The following is a 24516-nucleotide window of genomic DNA, read 5'->3' on the forward strand; positions in this document are numbered from 1 at the left end:
ATACTTAATGTTAATATAGGGTTTCCCATGGCTTGCCTAAAAATCTTGAGTAAAAATCTCAAGTTTTTCTTTTTTTCACGTTACAACTTACTTAAAACTTCTGATACCATGTAAGATATTTTTAACATAGTTATGGTTTCTAAGTCCTGACTTTTACACGTATAACTAAACTGGAAATTGTTGACAGATTATACAACTGAATACTTCTATTTTTCTCATCGAAGAACTTCACAGAACTTTCTTAGACTGATGATCAGATCATATACAGATAATGTGATCAATAGCTGTTCTGAGTTTGCAATCCACCCTTCAACGTATTCAAAGGATCCTTGTCGTGCTCAGTTTTAGCTGATGGAGATAAGCATCGACAACGTTAACCCTATCAGTAGGCTTATATCGCATTGATGATGTCATCAATACCAATATTAAGAAAATCTAGACCAGAATCTGTATTTGCTTGCTTAGTTCTTTCTATGTCAAGACACATATCAAGGCAATAACAGCTGTTATCATTAAGCTGATGGGTTTGCACATTTTTTGACCAAAAATCACATTTTTGACCAAAACACTTTTTGAAGCTGGTCTATTTCACAGTTCCTAGAATGTGAGGCGTGAGTTCATTCCATCTGCGGGCTATATGGAATGAATGATGATGACTAACAACTTAAGTTAGATCTTGAACGGATGTGTAGTATGTGGCAGCAACTGCTCAACGACGGACTTAATTCAGTGTAGGAGTTGGTCCATGCCATGCCGTGCCAGTTTACTCCATCTTTGATTTGACCATGCTCTTGTATTAAAATTATGGCTCTCTCAAGTTGTCAGTTCATCCGAAATCTTTGGCTGCATCTAAACTTTCTAAGTTAAGTCAATTTTCTTGATGCTTTATACATTGTACATTGTCATGGACTATAGTCTGTCTATTGCATGGCCAATCTTGTTTTGATTCCATTGTCACGTGGCACAATAACACGTCAGCTGTAACGACAAAAATAACAATTTAGGGATTTAAAAATACAATTATTTCCATAATTTACACATACAAAAACATTATATTTGACATAGACTTGCACTTTGCAGTACGATTAATATGCTTAATGTAAAATAGGCAAGGTAGACCTGTTACTCCTGACTGTTTAGGGCCATTCTGCTGAACAATTCTTAGGGCCATTCTTGGGACCAAAAAGAGGGAAAGTATAACTTATTTTTGCTCCTTTAGACATATGCTTTAGAGTAGAGACATTATTTGGGGATGTGAAATCTTCTGCCTAAAAAATCTGCCTAAAAAGTGTTTAACACTAATTGGCTCATGCTTGCACATGTTTAAAGTAGGCATACTCAGAGAGCATGATATTTTTGACATAGAGCAGTGAAAAGTTTAATGAAAAATTAAAAATAGCCTCACTTTCTTTCTAGAGATCTGCAGATTGCAACTTAATGTTGAATCTATTTGAGGAAGATCTCTACGACCTTTAATGACTTGGAAGGTATAGGCCTATAGCTTTAAGGGCCTAAATCTCGTGAATACAAAATACTGAATAAAGTTCATAATTCATTTAGCCTATTAAAAACGAAGATAAGTAGATTATTAATATTAGGGTCCTATGATGTATATCTTTGTAATTTAACTATGATGTATATCTTTGTAATTTAACCTTAAGTCTCTCAGAAAAGATTAGATATAGACCTACCCGTTATGTTTACGAAACGGTTGCAACTAGGCCTACCAAGGAAGCACAAGCGAACATTAACATGATTAATATCGAATAGAGAGTTCCCGTGTTTTCAAGCGGAACGGACTACAATAGTGTTTATAACGTGATTCGCACCGCCGTATTCCTCATTCCTTTGATTTGGTCAATGACCCTATTGGTGCTACATTCTACAAAATAACATTTGCTAATTATTGCGCGAGTGTTGGTATTCTGAAAATTGTAAACGGAGTTTAGGTTTCCCTCCAAGATGGCGGGTAACCCAAAACACGGGAACTCTCTATAGGGGGATGTCCTTCTGATATATTTAATAAATTAAATTTTTGTGAAATTCGCGATGCAATAAAAAGTTTGGGGCAAATTATTAAAAATGGCAATTTTTCAGTTTAACAGTTCTCAAAGTAAACTTAATAAATCGAATGATATCTACTTGAAGTGTATGTAGCTGGGATGAAAAGCCAACTATCAATTGACAATTTTGACCTTTCATATATAGATTTTCCCCCAAAAGACCTAAATTTTGTTGGGGAACAATCTATATCTTCAATAGGAAAGGTCCAAATTTTAATATGATTGACGGCCGCTCGTCCCAGCTACATACAGCCTGTCTCAAAAAAAATTGTGCAAGTGAAAAGCGCCCTCTATGGCAATTAGAGAATACCGGTGTGACAAAATGCTTACATCAACGTCACGGGCGCAGTCTTAGCTCTCAAATGCCGTTTGTTCTGTTCAATTTGCTTGTTCCAATTTCGAGATATATTTAATTAACAACGAAAGGGTAAAATCACAATTGTGCCACTTTTACTAGGGAAGAGATCTGTACATGTAAATCAATGATAGCTGATGTTGATTCGTCTATTGCATTCCCCCTTTCGGGGCGCATGCATTAGACGCATCAACATAAGCACGCGTGCATTATTTTGTCTAATATCTCTCCCAACAAGTAATATACGCGTTCATTAACCTATAACATGTATAAGTGCGCAATATTTGTTTGTCTTTTAACGTGTCTTAAGTGACTAAGAGAACAGCATTTACCATGATAAAATCATTGACATGCACATGTATTTAATTTTTACAGCAGAATGTGAAATATTTATTTATCTTTTAATCTCTTTGAAGTGGAAAAAGAGAATCATCATTCCCGCATCCTGATAAAACAGTCAAAACAATTTGTATTGTGTTATTGATGCATTCTTTTGATTTCACGAAGGAACTCTTGATAAACTTGATGCTATCACTGTTACATGTAAAGCCCTCTTCCCTAGTAAAAGTGGCACAATTGTGATTTTACCCTTTCGTCTTTAACTAAACATATCTCGAGATTAAAACAAGCAAACTGAACAGAACAAACGGCATTTTAGAGCTCAGACTACGCCCTTGACGTTGATGTAAGCATTCTGTCACAACGATATTTTCTAATTGCTAGAGAGGGCGCTTTTCACTTGCACATTTTTTTTCGAGACAGGCTGTACACTTTAAGTATATCATTAGATTTATAGAATTTACTTCGAGGACTGTTTCAAAAATATCAATTTTTAATCTCGAATTTCAAAAAATCAAAATTATTTGATACCGTACTAGAAGGACATTCCTCGTATTCAAATCAAAATGCAGAGGCTCCGGAAGATTTTGAATATTGGGGGGGGGGGGCCCAAAATTTGTGGCCTTCTCCGAGGCGCGAAACGCTGAAGGGGGTGGGTGCGGGAGGGGGTATCCCCCTCCCTTTTGACATGCATACATTTTTACATGAATTGTACCTTACATTTTGTATTATACCCTAAACTAATGAATTTTACCTTAAAATTATGAATCTGACCCTAAAATTATGAATTTTACCTGAAAATTTATGAATTTGACCCTAAAATTATGAAATTTACCCTAAAATTTATGAATTTTACCCTAAAATTATGAATTTTACCCTAAAATTATGAATTTTACCTCAGATTATTGGGGAGGCTCTAGGGTACTTGGGCCCCCCACCAAAATTATTGAGGGGGCCGGGCCCCCCCCCCAGGCCCCGGTGGTTCCGGAGCCACTGAAATGCAATTAGATATGTCTGATGTGTTCTCAGGTCCCACACAAAATACGTGAAAACGTTGCTATCCGAGCTCTTAAGCTCTATTTGAAAAGAACTTTATTCCACAAATTCCACTAGCCTAGTCCTAAGATTACTAACTAAATATTACTGGTACTACTATTTACGCCTAGCCATATTTATAGGCCCCTGGGCCCTGTATTCTTCATAATTCTGCGCTTATTAAAATATCATTTTGTCAGTGGGATGTGGACTTCCACAAACTTGGTATCACTTTCACTCAGTATATTATTTTTTTTAAATAATTGTCATTTTGACATTGAAATTCATGTCAAATCATCAAAGACACATCTAGTCTGCCCTACCAGTAACTTAATGTCTAAAAAATACACTAGAGATAATGATTTGCGCTTACAGAGCGCAGACAATCTCAAGGCATGTAACTCTTTAATGACCATTTGACCTGACCTTTGACCTTAATGTTTCCCGGGTCACGAGGTTTGTTGTCACCGAAATTGAGCCCCCATATCCATTACAGAAAATGAAATTACGGTATAAGATTTGACCCCAGTTTACCTTTGGCCTGACCCCTGCAAAGTGTTCCAACATATCCCCCTGGTCATTAATTTTGTTGTCACAGAGTTTGAGCCTCGTACCCTTTACAGATGTCCAAAAAATGCATTTCTAAAATTTGACCTCTGCATGACCTTTGAACTCACTGACCCCTGCAAAATGTTCCCCTGGTCATGAGATTTGCTGTCACTGAGTTTTAGTCCAGAAGAAGAAATTATAAGATTTGACCCAAGATAACCTTTGACCTGACCCCTGCAAAGTGTTCAATATATTCCCCTGGTCATTAAGTTTGTTGTCACAGAGTTTGAGTCCCGTACCCCTTACAGATGTACAGAAAATGCATTTCTAAAATTTGACCTTTGACCTGACCCCTGTAAAATGTTCCCCTGGTCATGAGATTTGTTGTCACCGAGTTTGAGCCCCATACCCATTACGGATGTCGAGATAATGCAATTGTGAGAACAAACGGCATTTTAGAGCTCAGACTACGCCCTTGACGTTGATGTAAGCATTCTGTCACAACGATATTTTCTAATTGCTAGAGAGGGCGCTTTTCACTTGCACATTTTTTTTCGAGACAGGCTGTACACTTTAAGTATATCATTAGATTTATAGAATTTACTTCGAGGACTGTTTCAAAAATATCAATTTTTAATCTCGAATTTCAAAAAATCAAAATTATTTGATACCGTACTAGAAGGACATTCCTCGTATTCAAATCAAAATGCAGAGGCTCCGGAAGATTTTGAATATTGGGGGGGCCCAAAATTTGTGGCCTTCTCCGAGGCGCGAAACGCTGAAGGGGGTGGGTGCGGGAGGGGGTATCCCTTTTGACATGCATACATTTTTACATGAATTGTACCTTACATTTTGTATTATACCCTAAACTAATGAATTTTACCTTAAAATTATGAATCTGACCCTAAAATTATGAATTTTACCTGAAAATTTATGAATTTGACCCTAAAATTATGAAATTTACCCTAAAATTTATGAATTTTACCCTAAAATTATGAATTTTACCCTAAAATTATGAATTTTACCTCAGATTATTGGGGGGGGGGGAGGCTCTAGGGTACTTGGGCCCCCTCACCAAAATTATTGAGGGGGCCGGGCCCCCCAGGCCCCAGTGGTTCCGGAGCCACTGAAATGCAATTAGATATGTCTGATGTGTTCTCAGGTCCCACACAAAATACGTGAAAACGTTGCTATCCGAGCTCTTAAGCTCTATTTGAAAAGAACTTTATTCCACAAATTCCACTAGCCTAGTCCTAAGATTACTAACTAAATATTACTGGTACTACTATTTACGCCTAGCCATATTTATAGGCCCCTGGGCCCTGTATTCTTCATAATTCTGCGCTTATTAAAATATCATTTTGTCAGTGGGATGTGGACTTCCACAAACTTGGTATCACTTTCACTCAGTATATTATTTTTTTTAAATAATTGTCATTTTGACATTGAAATTCATGTCAAATCATCAAAGACACATCTAGTCTGCCCTACCAGTAACTTAATGTCTAAAAAATACACTAGAGATAATGATTTGCGCTTACAGAGCGCAGACAATCTCAAGGCATGTAACTCTTTAATGACCATTTGACCTGACCTTTGACCTTAATGTTTCCCGGGTCACGAGGTTTGTTGTCACCGAAATTGAGCCCCCATATCCATTACAGAAAATGAAATTACGGTATAAGATTTGACCCCAGTTTACCTTTGGCCTGACCCCTGCAAAGTGTTCCAACATATCCCCCTGGTCATTAATTTTGTTGTCACAGAGTTTGAGCCTCGTACCCTTTACAGATGTCCAAAAATGCATTTCTAAAATTTGACCTCTGCATGACCTTTGAACTCACTGACCCCTGCAAAATGTTCCCTGGTCATGAGATTTGCTGTCACTGAGTTTTAGTCCAGAAGAAGAAATTATAAGATTTGACCCAAGATAACCTTTGACCTGACCCCTGCAAAGTGTTCAATATATTCCCCTGGTCAGTTTGTTGTCACAGAGTTTGAGTCCCGTACCCCTTACAGATGTACAGAAAATGCATTTCTAAAATTTGACCTTTGACCTGACCCCTGCAAAATGTTCCCCTGGTCATGAGATTTGTTGTCACCGAGTTTGAGCCCCATACCCATTACGGATGTCGAGATAATGCAATTGTGAGATTTTACCCCCTTAATAACCTTTGACCCCAATTCTTTGTACAACTTTTAGACACTGGCTAAGGCGATGCACGTATGCACATTTTGGCCATTTAATGACCTATGACCTTTGACCCCCCGAGTTGGACACTGGCCTAGAGCATATAGGGCTACGATGGCTCGTTATAGGTTTGACAGAAGAAAGAAAGAAAGAAAGACGAAGAACTGACCAAAAACAGTAAAATCACAAATTGAAAATTTGCGATTGTAATGACCTAGCACATGAGCCTTGCTGCACGATATGACTAGGGCTAGGCCTAGGGGCCTAGTTTCTTAATTATACAATAAACATTTGCATTTCCCCAGGCCCGTAGCCAGCACCCACCCCCCGCCCAAATGCCAAAGGCCCAAAAAGTTCCCCTTTTTTTTAACCCAAAAAGTCCCATTTGCGAGCACAGCGAGCGAAAAATAGAGGCTTTTTATGCCTTCTGTAATCTTGGTCCGTCCAAAAATGTCCAAATCCGCCCAGTCCAAAAAGTTCCAAATTTTGAAAAAAGTCCACTTTTTCAAAATCAATACCCCCCCCCAATCAATCCAGATTACGGGCCTGATTGCCCCCAGCAAATATTCCAAACTGGCATGACTGGCCTGGGTCTTGTACAAATACAAGTCATTAAGCATGTCAACTTCAAGGCACTGTTTCGTGTCTGTCGAATGGTGCATTCATGATTGTACAGCATGCATGTCATGTGCAGCATGCATGTAATTTAACTGCTCAGTAAGCTTAACTATTTTAACATATCCTGATGATACAAAATGGAAAACCAAGTTGAAATATACATCCAGCAATGTGTCCAAAAGTCAAGTAGACCTTTAAAGAAAATTTAAATGTTTACTAACCTGTTTTATTTGCAAATTTAGGCCTCAAGTTCATGTTCGTCACACGTACGCGTACAACCAGGGCCGTGACACTCGTATTCAATCACTGCATAAAAAATGAAGTCACTTCGCCGGCAGTTTGAGTGACGGTTGCTATGCCGGTTGCTATGCATCGAGGTGGTAAGCCTAAAACTTACGTACTTGTGAACGGCTATGATGCGCGTTACTGCTTTACTGGTCAAAAGGACTTATCCTGTAGTTGATTGACAGTTGCTAGGGCATCGAGGTGGTAAATTAGTCTTAGTTTCAGACCTGCAAGTACAGTACGATTGTAACGCAATTTGAAAGTATGTTTATTTGTTTTAAGAAAGAAATACCATTTTCATCAAATTTTATATTAGTAGAGATAATATTAGACCCATATTTTACTTGTTTTATTGAATTTCAAGCTAATTTTATGTATGAAATGTGCACATTTAGACCGATACAGTGCAAACGACACTCCGTCTTGATCAAGTCTAACATCGTCAGGCTAAAATCTCCTCAATCTTGAACGACTGTCGAGGAAGTCTATTTCGAGCTATTTTCCCAAGATGGCGCCCATCGACTGCCAATTATTCGGACCTTGGTTCGGACCCTTTCCGGCAAAAATACAGCTTATTTAGCCAGTCTCGTCATGGGGTCATCGGTTATAATATTTTCCTAGCATATTGAGCTAACTCCTCAGCTATTTGGTTTTTCACGATATGATAGTAGGATGGAAAGATTCGACCAAATGTTCGCCGTTTTTCGCCATTTAATTTTTTTGGAAACGATGACGTAAACATTGCATCATCTCTTCCACAGGTAATACACTCATACACGTACAGGGGTACTATGCCATCACATGCATGAAGGCGCATAGGCTGAACTGACTTCATTTGCGCAAACGAGTGGCTTATCCTATAGTATATTAGTACTCGAGAATCCTTGGTACAACTCCTTTTGCTTACTGATGTACATTGGGCAATATCCGTTCTGGAAAAGTGTTGGGCGAAAGCGATATTACTACAATTTTAATCCAAAATTTTTTAAACTTTTGAATGTCCAAACATGGTGATCTAGGATTAGAAACATGTTAATAGGTCAAAATGCGACCAGAACTAACGAATATTCAAAAATTTGAAATTGTTTTTCAACATGTTTCAGATAAAGGCCTAGGCCGACTAGCCTACAACTCTAGCGTGATGCAGAATTCACTGCTTGCCTATCCAGTTCCAAATCCAGATCCTACATCAAGTTCAAACAAACGAACACATTCAAGGCATTATGTCATTGATTAATGCGCCATCCCGCTCGTGGCAGTGGGATCAGTTTTGCACTCGCGTGTGGGTAGGCCTACCCATAAACACTTGTGTGCGTACTCACAAACACTTGTGCACGCGCGTACGTATACCTTCAATAATTTGCAAATGTGTGTGCGTACCTATAAACACTTGTGAACGCGAGTGTGCACTTGCAAACACTTGCGAACTCGCATGCGTACCCGTAATAACTTTTTTTTTTATTCCCTGTGCTTGGAACTGATGGAGGGAGAAAAGACGTAATAACTTTCGCGAACCCATAAACACTTGCGAACGGGCATGCGTACTCGAAAACACTTGCAAACTCGATTGTGTAACGTACGCGCGTGCGTACCCGCAATAACTTTCGAACACAAGTGCGTACCCATAAACACTTGCGCATGCGTGTGCGTACCCATAAACATTTGCGCATACGCTTGCGTACTTGCAAACACTTGCGAACGTGCATGCGTACGCATAAACACTTGAGAACGTGCGTGCGTATACTCCCAAAGACTTGGGAACGTGCGTTTGTACTTGCAAACACTTGTGTATGCATTATGTGTATACTTGCAAACACTTGCGAACGCGCATGCGTACCCGCAATAACTTGCAAACGCATGTGCGTACCTATACCCGGTACCTATAAAGACTTGAACATGCGCATGCGTACCCATACACAATTGTGCACGCGCATGCGTATTCGCAAACACTTGCGAACGTGTGTGCGTACCGGCAATATACGCAAGCGTACCCATGAACACTTGTAAACATGAGTGCGTACTCGCAAACATTTGCGAACGCTTGTTAACACAGTTGTGCACGCGTGTACGTACATCTTGCAAACGTGCGGTATAGGCCTACCTATAAACACTTGCCGTCCCCCATGACAAAAATTAGAGAGGGCGTGCCCCCCCTAACTCTCCCCTGCTTTCTCCGACTATGATCGACAACATAGGCCTATGATGCGGCCGGCCCACCCACTCCCGCACCCGGTTGCCTCCCGCGTATGGGTGCCGACCTCGATCTGCCGACCTCGTAGCTACTGACGCCCGCTATGCCGCCGCGGCGATACCCCTTTCAATACCCCGGGGCGATATGATCGGGTTAGTAAAATAGTTAGAAGATATGCGAATAGGCATATTAGGGGCCGATCACAAACACTTGTTAGGGGGACTGATGCAAAAAATCATCGCGAAAGTTTTTCGCCCCCTTTCAGATCTCTAAAAATTCACCCTCCCCCCTTTGACATGAAAATTATGGGTCAATCCCATAGAAAATCATATAAACTCAATTTTCCTGGGAAAATTTTTGGTCATTTTTTCAAGGCCACTCCTCTACCCCTAGGAGGGTCAAAACTAAAGCCCCTCCCCACCCTTTTGCATCAGCCCCCCCTAACAACCTAACAAGTGTTTGTGAATGTCTCTTGCACCAACTTCACCATGTTGTAGGAATTCCCATATTCCAAGTATTTGAGGTAGTGCACGCCGCGCGCGCCACTTGAAGAAGGGAACGGAAGTTCGGTTTAAATCGTTAGATCATGCGGCCTGGATATATAGAAAAACTTGGGTAAAATTTCAATGCTATCGACCTTTAAACATGTATTATACTAGGCATATGCATATTTCGTCCTAATAATATTTTATGTAAGGTCATTAAGTTGTGCATTGAAACATTGGTTGAAATCAGGTTGAAATTTCAACGTTGTATCAACGTTGAAGTTTCAACCTGATTTCAACCTCCTTAATTTTTGCATTGAAAGTTGGTTGAAACATGGTTGAAATCAGGTTGAAATTTCAACGTTGTATCGACGTTGAAATTTCAACCTGATTTCAACCAATCTCTAGGTTGAAATCGGGTTGAAATCAGGTTAGGTTAGATTTCGACGTTGTATCAACGTTGATACAACGTCGAAATCCTAACCTGTGCCCACTGGGTTGGAACCGAGGAATATAATAGTATACAAATATTAACTGTCTATGAGTGATGGTCGAAATATAATCACGAGGTGGAATAGAACAATACATCTTTCACCGAGTGATTATATTTCGACCATTACACGAATTTAAGACAGTTAATATTTGTTTTATCACTCAATACATAATTCTGTTGCTCAAAAATACTATTTAAGATAAGGAATACATTTTTCCATCAACATAACACCATGTTTTGCCGTGACATACTTAACATTTTGGTGTCCACCCCATAACTAAATAGGCTAGTCAGCGCACGGAGAGGTTGATGGTAAAATGATAAATGGCTATCAACCAATGAACTGTCTAGAATTTATGTATGACTGATATAATTCATGCTAGATAACTGTTACTGATAAATGATAATGCAGATATTATATGACTTACTTTATATTTAAGCTATATTATATTAGCTATGTAGATACTTCTTGCTAGATACTTGTTACTAATATTTGACATTATAGATACAACTTCACTTACATTTTAATGGCTCTAACTCAAGAACTACAGTGGTCTCGGGCTTCATGCTGGGCACTCTAAATATTTACAATAGTAGTCTCGATCCCAGAGGTCAAAGGTCATGAAGGGCTATGCAATAATTATGTGTACCCCCGGGGTGGTGAATTCTCAAAGTGGTCTGCCAAAATTCTTTGCCCCCCCTTTTGACGTGCCAAAATATCTTTGCCCCCCCCCCTTGACGTGCCAAAACAAATCTTTGCCCCACCCCTTTACACACTTACTACTACATTGTCAAGGTTATTAATCTATATAATCTGTATAACTACTAAATTGCCAAGGCTTTTAATCTTATTATTAAATAGAGTGAGTCCATTTTAATATAATTTAAACTGAGAACGAAAGATTAGTACTGACACAAAGTGCTACAATTAAACAAGACAACAAATAAACACAAATCCCGACCGGCACACAACCCTGGTAAAAGAAGCAAGAGGATGTGCCGGCATGGGAATCGAACCCACGACCATTCGATCTCTAGACGAACGCCCTATCCATTAGACTACCAGCTCCCACTGATAAACGGTGGTTAAAACCGCGTACTAACGTGGGCACATTCGAATCCAATGCCGACACATTCCCTTGATTTTTTTAATTGTAACACTTTTGGCTGGTAAACTGTTCTTTCTAACTAATTATTTTCAGTTTCCTCTTGTAGCAAACAATCTATAATATTCTACAAATACTTGAGACTAGGTCGTGTCAGCTATAGGCATTCAGATAACTCAATCCAATGCAAGGCGAATGTGGTAAATCTGTTGAAAACTCCAAGCACATCTTTTGACCAAAATGTGGGTTTTAAAAGTCAAAACCTCAAATGTTCCTTACAATATTTGTCATTTGCTTAAAAAGTTTTTTCAGAGTCTTGGTTAGCAGCGACGTAGCTTGCGACACCATCACGGCGTATTCATTCAGCGTAGCGTTTACAATCCTCCGGTCACATGACCACCCGATGGGTGGTCAAGTGTCAGCAGATCATTGTAGATAGCGGGTAAGACTAACCAAGACTCTGAATATATCCGAGTCCAATATCAGTATCCATGCTGCTAATATGTGTCTAAATGAAAAAGCACACTTTTATTGTCCATACACTAGCCTCACTAGAATGAGCAATGGCCAATTCTCTTTAAATTGCTAATCTTGTGCAAAAAGTTACTATTTTCTCCTGTTTTGTCATACAGTTGTAAATTCAATGTCAATGAACTATGACTTTGCTAAAGCGCGCTTACAAATTGATATGTAAAGCAGTACTCAACTCTTTTGTTGACAATGCATAAACTAATTGTTTTGGCATAAAACAATGCAATGATAACGTATGTTTCTGTCACGTAGGTTACATTTTAACTTCAAAATGCTCGACAAGTATGTTGGAAATGCATTAATGAAATAATATTAATAAAGTTTATCAAGTACACCTGCTGCTATAATTTGCTCAACAGTTTATAGTAACTTTTTTGTTTTAATTCTGCCCTTTATAGTAACGTATGTTATATTTCTTAAATATACGTTCTGAACCTTCGAATTTCCTAGGATTTCTTTCTCAAATATATAAATCATGTGGACCTGAAAACATTACTATCATATAACTTGTATGATAAGCCATATATTTAAGGACACTTTGGTTCAATTTCAGTGTTTGCAACGACTAAGGTCACATGAAGGTGTTAACATATCGGGGTAACGTAGGTTTCACGAAACCTTCCGACATATTTCGATGGTATTTGTTAAAACTCAAAGTAGGCCATGGCATTTGAATTTTTGCTGGTTTGTATCAGTATAGATTGTTACTTCAAATACGAGCCATGTTCCAACTGAATGCACGTCTTGTTAAGAATGAGCAACATTAAATATCTCAAAAATATTTCACCTGCGACACGGTGTTTTGACCATAAATTCCACAAACAACCTGCCATGGTTTATAAAAGGAATTAATGCAAGATTAAAAAACATTACCATTTTTCTGAGTGTAGTCTGTTGTTTGATTATACAAAAGAAATTAACAACGGAAGTTAAAGCATTCGTGAAAATTATAATTCAATGCGTGCGACACAATATTGTCCAAGTACTGCCGATTTATCGGTTTTGACCCATTATCGCTCTGGATTGAAGCAGGACACCTGTGCTATTTACTTCCATGTGCCACAAGAGTTTAGCCAGTAAGTCGTCTGTTTTCCTTTTCCCTGCAAAAATAAATTAAGGTAAACTATTAGAAATCCGTACATTGTGTGTATCAATTAATATGACACAACAGCGATAATAAAAATTCCTTTAAAAAAGGAATGGGGCGCCCAAATTATGTGAGCTTGGACGTGATATGGTGAATTCCATGGCATGGTGTTTAGATTTGGTCCCGGGGATTTGGTATCATAATGATTTTTCTAGGGAAGAGTAGAAGATGATCAAATGCAAGACAAATGTGTTTGATTGGGGAAGGTGTATCACAGGACCGTTTTGGATGAAATAAATTGAATTGGAATGAAGCTGTCGTGTCAATTTGCGATTATGTGGGGAGGGGAGTTCAATTTTGGGGCATATTGTAGTGATGATATTGCTTTGGATATTGAATATTGTTGAATTTCGTTATGCAGGGGGGTATATGATGGATAGTATAGAAGAGGATCTACCCCTATGTTGACCAAAAGAAAAGTTTTTATGAATGTATAACGTCTGTGATACATATACATCATAACGTCTGTGATACATATACATCATCTACTTGCTAATACACTGAAAATCTAATAGAGATGAAGGATAAAAGACAATTACAGAACATTCATTCTTCAAAAGTAGCTATATGGGTATACAATGTTTACAAGATAAGAACGTTAATGTTTTGTACATGAACGTAACATCTTTGATACATAGTTGTTAACACACTGAAAATCTGACTAGAGATTTACAATTTGATGATATCCAAAAGAATACTTACTAACTTAGCATTGAAGAATTAAAATAATTACAGAACTTTCATTTGTTAACATACACGTAGCAATGATTAACAATGTTGAAAATACAAACGTAACGTTTTGTTCATAAACATAACATCCTCGACACATCTAGGATCCGCATAATTTGTTGATTAATGTCATAAACAGTCACAAAAGATTTATGGTCTGATCATTTTATCATTATAAGAGGGACCCGATATTGCATTTGGAAGAACCAGGCTTTTCAATTACTATCAAAACTGCTGGGTACCAAACTTTTTGATACAGCTTGTATAGTAATTTGTTCTAATTTCCATGCAAAAGGAGCCAGTTGTTTCATCCTTAAAACAAATAGGCTACACCATAATTTCCAATTACCCCATGCAGATAGATAAGACCTTGGTAAGATAAGCGTGTTAATTGTTATGTCACTATCACTATCTTGATCTTGATAAGATGCCTGACTTTGAAACTTTGGGTACAAAAACTCATACTCTGCAAGTTAGGTCAAATTTTGCACTATGATTGTTTATTTGAGCTTATTGGACTATGCCATTCAGATTAGGCTATTGTAATCCAAAGTGTTGGTCACCGTCTATCGGGTTCTAAGAGGCGGTAAACTGGTTACAAAGGTCAAAGTGGTTACAAAGGTCAAAGGTCTCGATTTATTTGGTGTTTTTACAAATCCATTAATTTTGTCTTTTAAACAAAGAATATACGCACACCATTTTATCCTGTGCATAACAGAAAACAATAATAAAATAAAATCCAAGCATATTGTGGATTTATTTCTGAGCAAGGGCATAATTTTAGCAAAATAGCACAACAATTGCGGAGTAAATCTAGTAAGACTGAAATTAGAAGCTACTCACAAGTACATGCCAATATTGTGGGACGCCTCCGTAGAGGGCGCCCCAAAAAGGCAACATGCCAGAATAAGGGACGCATCATTAGATTCTCAGGGGGGGTGGGAGTTTGGGTCAGGCAGAATTGTTTTTTGTCCTTCCCCTCCGAAGGCAGAATTTGTTTTTTTCGCCGCCTTCGACGGCGAAGTATTTATTTTTCAATTTTAATGTATACCTTTATACAAAGTTGGGTGGGGACAAATTTTTTTGCTCATCATTGAGGCTTTTTTTTTCGTCTCACTAGTGGGCAAAGTTTGGTTTTGTTTTTCGTCTCACTAGTGGGCAAAGGTGGGCAATACTCCCATGCCCCCCCCCCCCGGAAATCTAATGGTGCGCCCCTAAGAAACCAATTCCGCACCTACTGACAAATCAACGTCTTACTTTAAAATGAATCTGGTACGAAACTGAATCCTCAAAGAAGAAAATCCCAAGGAAAGAATTTCCACATCTACTCTGTGTGTAATGGTAGACTATGTATTGTTGGTCGAAGCAGCAAACAAAATCGATTTTCATTATGATATCTAAAGCAATATATTATTGAAAAATAACACTTTGATGTTCGCAAAAGTTCATTCTACAAATCATATACTTTGAAAACTTGCTTGAGTTATTGTTGTTAATGTGTTATGTACGTTTTACAAAAGTGTTGTTGTTTCAGCCCTCTTTACAACATAACTCAAGAACCACAGGACCTACAAAAGTATATCTGTGATATTTGAATTCTTCTACCCACTCGCTACGAAATGATTAATGCAAGTTTTGCCCAAGCTCACCACCATTCGCAAGATGCTGTGAACTACCAAAGCGCAACAGTTTAAAATAGTTGCTATCCTTAAATTAACTAACTAAAATAAAGTAGCTAACCAATAAGTTACACAAAGTATATCGTTTGGGAACAAAAGCAATACCTTCATTTCTACATCACCTCTCAGTTCGATGTCAAATGAACCATATGTTTCCAGAATATCCTTTGTTGAATGGCTTATATGGATCTTCAGAGCTGTTAAACCGTAGAAAAAAACCAAAAACATTTATTTATAATCATACAGAAAGTCTCTGAATTATATATACAATTATTAATGGAAATTATGTACTTAGTCTACGCAAAATATAGACCAGGCAGATCAACAATATCACTCTTAACGTGGATCTACTTTTCGGCGTAGTGATAAAAGGCTAATAATTCCCGCCGATTACGAGTTGATCAAAGTTTCTATATGTAATTGCCTTCATGTCAAATAAGATACCAATCTTTGTTCCCGTCAATCACATACCAGATGAGAAGCAATATACCGTTTCTCAAGTCATTCTAATCATGGAAGAAAGAGATGAGAAGGAACCACAACGACTTCGATCGGCCAAGTTTTAATCCGCTTATCTATTGACGCATGAAAAGAAAAGCTATCAATGGTACTTCCTTTCATGTATAATCCATTTACCGCGATCTATGCTTGGCGAAATCATTACTGGAAAAAATTTATAACAAACCCATCCACGAACAAACAAACGCTACCCAGAAGTAAGATTCTGGAATTTCACTGATGCTCTGAACATGTATAGTAGCTTTGTTTTGGGGTCTACAGTCAAACTGTTTTCTTGATCGTGTTGTGTAGAAAATGTCCTATAAAACATCGAAAAGGTAATCAAAATCGGCCGTTTTTTGCTGAGTTTCATCTTTAGCAAATAAGGTAAGATTTTGGTGACTTTTTCGATGAAAAATAGATGTAAAATGTTCTTAAATAATGCACAATGTTCCGGTTGAGTCCGGTACATAAAACCTGTTTAATTTAATAGTTTATATGTGTGTATAATCGTAACTAGCTAACTCGTTTCAGTGCCAAAGACTGCCAACTCTAAGAAAAATGTCATCAAAGTTCGGAAAAATTGGGCAAAATGGAAGAAAAAGATGTAGGCCATCAATGACCGATGATCACGTCACCAGAGAAAATCCTATAGGGTGCTTGCACGGAAGGTCATTAGTTCAAATCATCCTTCACACACGCTCCAGAAGACATGCAAATACATGGAATACAATACCAATCACCTATTTAACGCGGGGTATTGATCAAAGTAAATCCTCATGAATAACAATGTCAACTAAATGTCGGTAAAGGGAGTGGACAAAGTGAATGCGTTCGTTGTGGTTCCTTCTCATCTCTTTCTTCCATGTTCTAATAGAGCAACTTTCTGCAAACAATTCTTATTAAATATCTGACTTTTCTGCTCATTTTCCTGTTCTTTTAATACTTTCTATTCACGAAAATTTTGCATTGTAAGTGATTCTACTATAAAGTTAAGGTGCTACTACACCCTTTGATAAATTTGTGACTATCTTTGCATTTTTCTCAAAAAATAATAACACACTGGTAACAAAAGTATATTATAGGGGCAAGGGATCGAGTTACTACACTGGAATTTCAGTGACTCAAGACAAGCGGTACGTTATTTATGATAAGAAACGAGGTACCGCTACAATGTAACTCCTTTCTTAAGTAATTGGATTCCTTGCCCCTATAATATACATAACTTTTTTTTACCAGCGTGTAGTTATTTTTTGAGAAAAATGCAAAATTAATCACAACATTTATCAGGGGTGTAGTACCACCTTAAATGATCCGCAAAACCCGATTATGTTGAAAGTACAATAGGAGGACATAGAGAGTGACAAAAATATATTACTCTCAGAGTCATGTTACACACCTTGTCCATTTGATTCCATCCTGGATGCAGTATTGACAGTGTCTCCAAACAAACAATATCGCGGCATTTTGAGTCCCACTACGCCAGCTGCACAAGGACCTGTATGATATCAAAATATAAGAATGTTGACGCGCGCTGGGTACTTAACAGCTATGTCACAGCCTCCGACGTCTCTGGAACGGACGGACGGCGAAGGGAGATTCAATCAAATCAGGGTTAATGTTTCTGATAGTATAAATGTTAAATTTTACTGTGATTAAAGCGCTTCAGGCTTAGTCTCTCACAGGGCATTTATGTACACCAATGGTCATTACAATGGTGCAAACATTGGAAATTCGAAAAAAAAATTGAGGGTGTTACTGTGGAGCAAATCACACATTGTGGCTATTAATAACCTGTTGTAATACCAGTAAGTAAAAAGTTTGATTTGTTAAATTCATCTCAATTAATACTAAATAAACCACCGGTTACGAACCATTCTGTAGTTATAGATTAACATCTTCCTTGCTTAGCTAGGGTAGGAGTTTTAACCGCATGGTCAAAGATGTTCTTAGACTATCCGGTCGAATCCTTTATAAACAAGGCTCCTGCGTAAACACTTACAAAATGGCGGATGATGTACCTTAGGTCGCACAAAGGTGTGACCTGGGGTCCCGATATTGCTTGACTTAAAGAAATCTGAATAAAAAATCCTTTTGTGAGGGGACTATGAAATAAGCAGTGTCACACTGTCTCTATAAAATTCCTGAACGATTAGACCACGTGGTTGCAATGAGATGATTTAAAGTGACCGATCGCGCTCTTGTTCTTTCTAGGTGGGCTAAGGAAATTGGGCTAGCCGAGTTGTACATGGCGTAGAGTGGTGTATCTGCTATTTGATATTCAGACAATATATCTTTGAATACCGGTGTAGAAAATGATGAATTAATCCCGTTATTTTTGGTTTCTATAAAAACCAATTGTAAGGCTTGCACTTGAATATATATAATGTGTTGAAAGAACATGATAATCTTCAGTCTACGTATTAAAATCAAAACCTTACAAAAATTCGGATTTCATAATGCGCAGAACAAAAATACTTTTTTTTATTTCTTCTTCAGCTTCACCTTCATCATCATCATCTTCTTCTTCTTCATCATCATTATCATCTTCTTCTTCTTCATCTTCATCATCATCTTCATCATCATCTTCTTCTTAGCTTCTTCTTCTTCTTAGCTTCTTCGTCTTCTTCTTCCTCTTCTTACCAGAGTGAATTCCAATGCGAAGTTGCATTATATGATCTGGTAGATGTCTAATTCTGAAGGAAGCGACTTTCTTGACAAGCGCCAATGCCATTAAAGCAATCTCCTTTGCATGATCATCACCGTTACGTATCGGCAGACCAGATACAACCATATAGGCATCACCAATGGTTTCAACCTAAGATTAAACATGATAATTAAAAAAAAACATAGTACAAATTATTTATTTTATCAATAATATTAGCAAAAGCAATTAATAAAACAATATATTGTTCCATTTTTAGTCATTTTAAGGAAACGTTACTCTTTGTCGTGCCAAAAAATTCTGGGGGCACTCTGCCCGCACCCTGCACTAAACACCTCAAATAAACAAAGTCTGCAATTATGTAACCCTACACCAAAACTTGATCTTGTTATGACAATTTGATTTGAGCAATAAGCTCCAATTTGAAACCAAATTTGCTACCAAACACTCCAAATTGATATTGATACTAGTATATGATAGTTGGTGCATTTTCAAAAGTTGCAAATGAAAACGATGCACTCGGTCGACATTGCTAAGCGTGGTCAAATTTGCTTGCCCTCGATTGGCCCCTGCCGTCTGTCTCAACTGCCGGTATAGTGCGCGGTTTATTCAATTGGTGATTTGCAACGCATGGATGGATGATGCGTAGTGCTTACCTTGAAAACATCAAATTCGTCAATAGTTTCGTCAAAACAGATATACAGATCATTCAGTAGAGTAACCACCTGCAACAATTTTAATCAACGGGTTAAAAAACACTATAATTATTGAAGCGTTGGTCTAGGGAAATGGTATTTGATTTGATATGGAATAATGTTTAACTTACTTCCAAAGGTTCGCTCTGTGCAGACAGAGCTGTAAAACCGACAATGTCACTAAAATATATGGTAACACAGCTGAAAGTCTCAGGGTCTACTGCTTCTCCTTTCTTGAGTTGATCAGCCACACTTCTGCGGTAGATGAGAAACATATTACAACAGGTTTATGTTTATAATGTAAAGTCCGCCTTGTACACGATGTAATTTCATTATTTCCTGAACATCGGTATGTATATTCAACGGGTCTGAGTCAATACACAACCCACATGCCGCACACACCAGGTACACCCCGCCCCCACACCTACAACCCCCACATACAACCACCACAGTGACTATCAGTACTCGCACATGGTCCAAGTCTTCCGTCACGAAACAAACCGTACAACCTTACAATGATGAATGCTGATTGGTCAATGAATTTACATAATAGAAACATTTTCAAGTGGTTATGGAACCACGTGACCGTGGAAGTAGGACATTATTTGTGTAACAGTGATACCAAAACCGCCCAGATTTGCAGCTTACCACAAACGCAAAATGTACAATGGTTACAATATGGCTAGATTAGGAGCGGCAGCCACTGAGGTGCCAATCAGCTGATATCGTAGTCTCGGTCCTAGCCGATTTGTGCTCCTTCGTCACTAAACAAACGGTCTGGCGATAACCTCATAGTACGTCTTTTTTGACTGGCTAATCTTATAATGTTAAGACTTCAGCACATGCAGCGGTAGACGGACAGCTATGCGGTTACATAAATCCACGCAATGCGTACACGCTGCGAATCGCTGACATGAAAGGCGATATCAGACGATTGGCACCTCAGTGGCTGCTAAGCTAGCGTATATTTTGCGTTTGAGATATCTACAAATAGTCATGATAGTCATAGTGGGAGGCCTATGATGTTTAGTTTCTCTTACACAAGTAACGTCCTATAGCCAATTGAAAACAGTATTATTTGGAAATTCATTAACCAATCAGCAATCGTCATTTTACGGATTGTCGCCAGACGGTTTGCTTAGTGACGGAGGAACACAGACCGGCTGGGACCGAGACAACTGATACCGCCTTTCATGCCAGAGAAGTCGCAGCACTTACTCGCGCGCATTATGAGGATTTATATCACTGCTTGCCTGTCATCAACCACTGAAGCCCAGTGCTTGATTGACAGCCAATTCCTCCCAGTCTCAGATCGTGAGGATGTTCGGCTAATCAAGAAAGACGCCAGACGGTTTGTTTCGTGACGGAGGAGCACAAACCGGGTTAGACCGGATGAAGATTATATGCCTTATCATGCCCCCCCTCCCGCCTCCGTTGGGTCTTCCTCTTACTATAGGTTCTAGGGGGAAGTTGATGTACATGACTCTTCTAGAAATGGATTTTCATGTTATATGCCAAGATCTCTTTCTTTACTCATGCTCTTGTCGGACCAACCCTAGGTATTTCACTGTTTGCATGAACTCTTCAGCTAGGTACAATTCTTACTTACCTGGGTAACACCTGATACAATAGCATCTCAGATCGTTTCTTTTCCTCCAGAAACGCCGATGTTCGGTCCTCTACGATGGATTCTAAGTTATTTGCGTACTGCTCCATCCGTAACAGTAAATTATCTAGAATACCACCAGATAAAGTACCCCTAGAAAGTTGTAAATAAACAGTCCATTAATGTTGTTTTCGTGTTATTGAATGGTATATTAAAGCACGCTTATCTGAGGTCAGCAAGAAATTATTTTTATAGTGTCAAATATTTTACAGTGATCCGTGAAATTACACTATCACCACACTTGCCATGTTTGTTCGCATGTTAGCTAATATTGAGTAATGTTTGATAATGTAATACATTGTCCCCGGACACAAAGGATTACCTACGAATCCAAACGAAATGGAAATTGTGTGTTGGAAGACGTGGATATCAAAGACGGACGTAGTATTTCCAATTTTCTACATATTGTTGTCGTACTTCCAAAAAGAAATGGTTTAAAGGTATTATCCCGATTGGTGAACAAATTTGACTAGAGACTAGCGACAAATATCACAGAGGTCCTCGACGGATCTTGTGGCTTTAAGGGATCTAGAATAAGCGTTTATGGCGTTTCGACAGTATTTTTTGTGGGACATGAGAGCACCTCAGACGTATCGAATTGCATTCTGAATACGAAGCATGTCTTTCTGATATCAAATAATTTTAATTTTTGAAATTCACGATATAATACAAATTTTATGACACATTATTAAAATTTGATATTTTTAAATTTTTGATATATAACAGTCCTCGAAATAAATTTTATAAATCTAATGATATATTCTTAAATTGTGTGTAGTTGGGAGGAAAAGTTGACGATCAATTGAAAATTTTGACTATTTATATTGAAGATTTTTCCCCAAAAGACCTATTTTTTTGTGTTTTGGGAAAAAATCTTCAATACGAAAGGTCAAAATTTTCAATGGATCGTCGGCTTTTCATCCCACCTACATACACTTTAAGTATAAATCATCAGATTTATAAAGTTTACTTCAAGTACTGTTAAATATCAAAAATATCAATTTTTAATGATTTGCCATAAAATGTGTATTACATTGCGAATTTCAAAAATCCAAATTATTTGATATCAGAAGGCCATTCTTCGTATTCAGAATGCAATTCGATATGTCTGATGTGCTCTAATGTCCCACAATAAATACTGTCCAAACGTTCATACCCCTTCCTCAAGTCCCTCCCATTTGTCTTTTTCTCAATTGATAACATACTTTGTACATTTCCTGAAGTCGGTAAGTATCGTAGATGCTGATGGTCTATCATGCGGATTCTCCGTCCAGCACCGTTCTATTAATGACCTTAAAAGTTTGTTGTCGTTGCATGCTTCGTGTGAAATAGAGGGTCGGAACGGCGGAGTCTGATTTGCCCTTATTTGAGCCAAAATACCTGTGATGTTAAGATAATAATAGAAATTAATTCAGAAACGTAAAGTAGCTCAGAATTAACTTTTTCGACTATACCTTGATATCAAATTTAAGGGATCGGATAGCAACGTTTGCACATGTTTTTTGTGTGACCAGAGAGCACATCATCCTCTCCCGATTGCATTTTAATTCGTGATAAAATACAAATTTTATTTATTTTATTCTTTTAGCCTAATGAAGAGATTGAATTAAGTACGTTACCCGAAACGTCCATATTCTGTCTTTCCGTATCAAACGGAAGGCCACGAGTCACAATTTCTTGCATTATTATTCCAGTTCCGTAGATATCGCCCTCTTTTGTTGGCTTTAAGGCAGGTTGGCGTACATATTCTGGTGCTTTCCACAAAAGTTCTAAAGAAATTATTAGCGAATAAAATGTTTTTGATAAAATTCAGGTATATTTATTTCTTTTTTATAGTCAATTCTTTATTGGCTAAAATCAATTTTTCAAAAATCAAATAATGTTTTATGCAAGTGATAGATGGTTAACAATAAACAGATGATCATTAGAGCGCAAAAACGCCCGCCATAAACATAATCTGTGTGTTCGCTGTTTGTGAGGGGTAGGGGTGAGTGGCGGTTGTGTGCGTTGGGGGTGTGGGCAAGGATACAAATTATGTGTATAAGCCAACGTTATACATTTACTTGTACTAACCAGGTTATGATATGTATTACAAATTATAATTACACCGAATGTCAAGATAATGTCAAGAATCAATTATTAATTGGATACAATGTCTACATCTAATGATACTCACTATTTGCAGCGGCACTTTCATCATCGTCGCGATTTTCCATTCCACTTTTCAAAACATCCAAACCAAAATCAGTCAATTTCAACACAAAGCGACTGTCTATAACGCAATTTGATGAGCTCAAGCTGCCATGATGATCCAATACGCTGCTGTGGATATATTGTAGTCCCTATAAATAAAGGTATGCAACTTTCATGAAACGGTAAACAGTAGGCGCGTATCCAGAATTCTTTGATGAGGAGGGATGGTGCTGCGGAATATCTGAAAAAATATTCCTATAAATTAAATTAGCATATGTGACGTGTCATGTTAAAAGCAGACACTTTTGGGCAGGTTATCAATTTTGAGGTTTTTACATATCTTAAATATTGAGATATTTTGTTCCACAACGCCGTTTTCTCCAATGAAATCGGACATTCCTAAGCGAAGATATTGAGTTCATAAGTTATGGCATTATAAAGTTGGAAATTGAGATATCGGCCTTTAAAAATATTATTGACAATGTTGAGGGTAGGAATTACCTTGAAAAAATGTCTCAAAAATACAAGATGCCAGTTATATTCCGGTCTGAATCTATCAGACAATATTTTTAACATTAATAATATCCCAAATTCGCAACAAACCCAAATTGTGAAAAAATCGCCCCTGGCAGATTTTTGGCTATATCTCCATTCACGATCATGCCCAAAAAGTGTCTGCTTTTGACATGACACGTCATATATATATGTAAAAAAGTGAACTTATAGCTCCCTTGAAAATTAACTTAAATTAACTTAATATTTACGAACCTGGAATACATCTGTCATGAGGGATATTTTGAAAGTCCAGTCTAGATTCAAAGCTTCATTCCCCAATATATCCTGAAATATAACCACAATTATTATTAATTATTATAAACCATTATAATGTAAACATATTTAAAAGAGTTGCCTAATTATTATATGGAATGGTTTCTATACAAAAACGATTCTCTTATAAACCATCATGCTCAAAATTTTCCCCTCGATACACCTGAGCACACAT

The 24516-nt window shown here is 37.8% G+C and overlaps 1 protein-coding gene across 1 annotated transcript in view; it reads right to left on the minus strand.

The window, feature by feature from the left end:
- Positions 1-13246: 13246 nt before the first annotated feature.
- Positions 13247-24516, minus strand: part of LOC140170844 (atrial natriuretic peptide receptor 1-like) — a 36744-nt gene continuing 25474 nt past the window's right edge. Inside the window, exons 13-23 of the mRNA XM_072194058.1 lie at positions 24282-24353; positions 23512-23662; positions 22940-23089; positions 22526-22700; positions 21264-21413; positions 19786-19909; positions 19616-19684; positions 18938-19112; positions 17694-17792; positions 15902-15993; positions 13247-13341 (exon numbers count right to left, since the gene is read on the minus strand). Of these exons, the coding sequence (XP_072050159.1) occupies positions 13288-13341; positions 15902-15993; positions 17694-17792; positions 18938-19112; positions 19616-19684; positions 19786-19909; positions 21264-21413; positions 22526-22700; positions 22940-23089; positions 23512-23662; positions 24282-24353 (1311 nt within the window). The 3' untranslated portion in view covers positions 13247-13287. The remainder of the gene's footprint in view (positions 13342-15901; positions 15994-17693; positions 17793-18937; positions 19113-19615; positions 19685-19785; positions 19910-21263; positions 21414-22525; positions 22701-22939; positions 23090-23511; positions 23663-24281; positions 24354-24516) is intronic.

Source organism: Amphiura filiformis, chromosome 15 (genome assembly GCF_039555335.1).
Source record: "Amphiura filiformis chromosome 15, Afil_fr2py, whole genome shotgun sequence".
NCBI lineage: Eukaryota > Metazoa > Echinodermata > Ophiuroidea > Amphilepidida > Amphiuridae > Amphiura > Amphiura filiformis.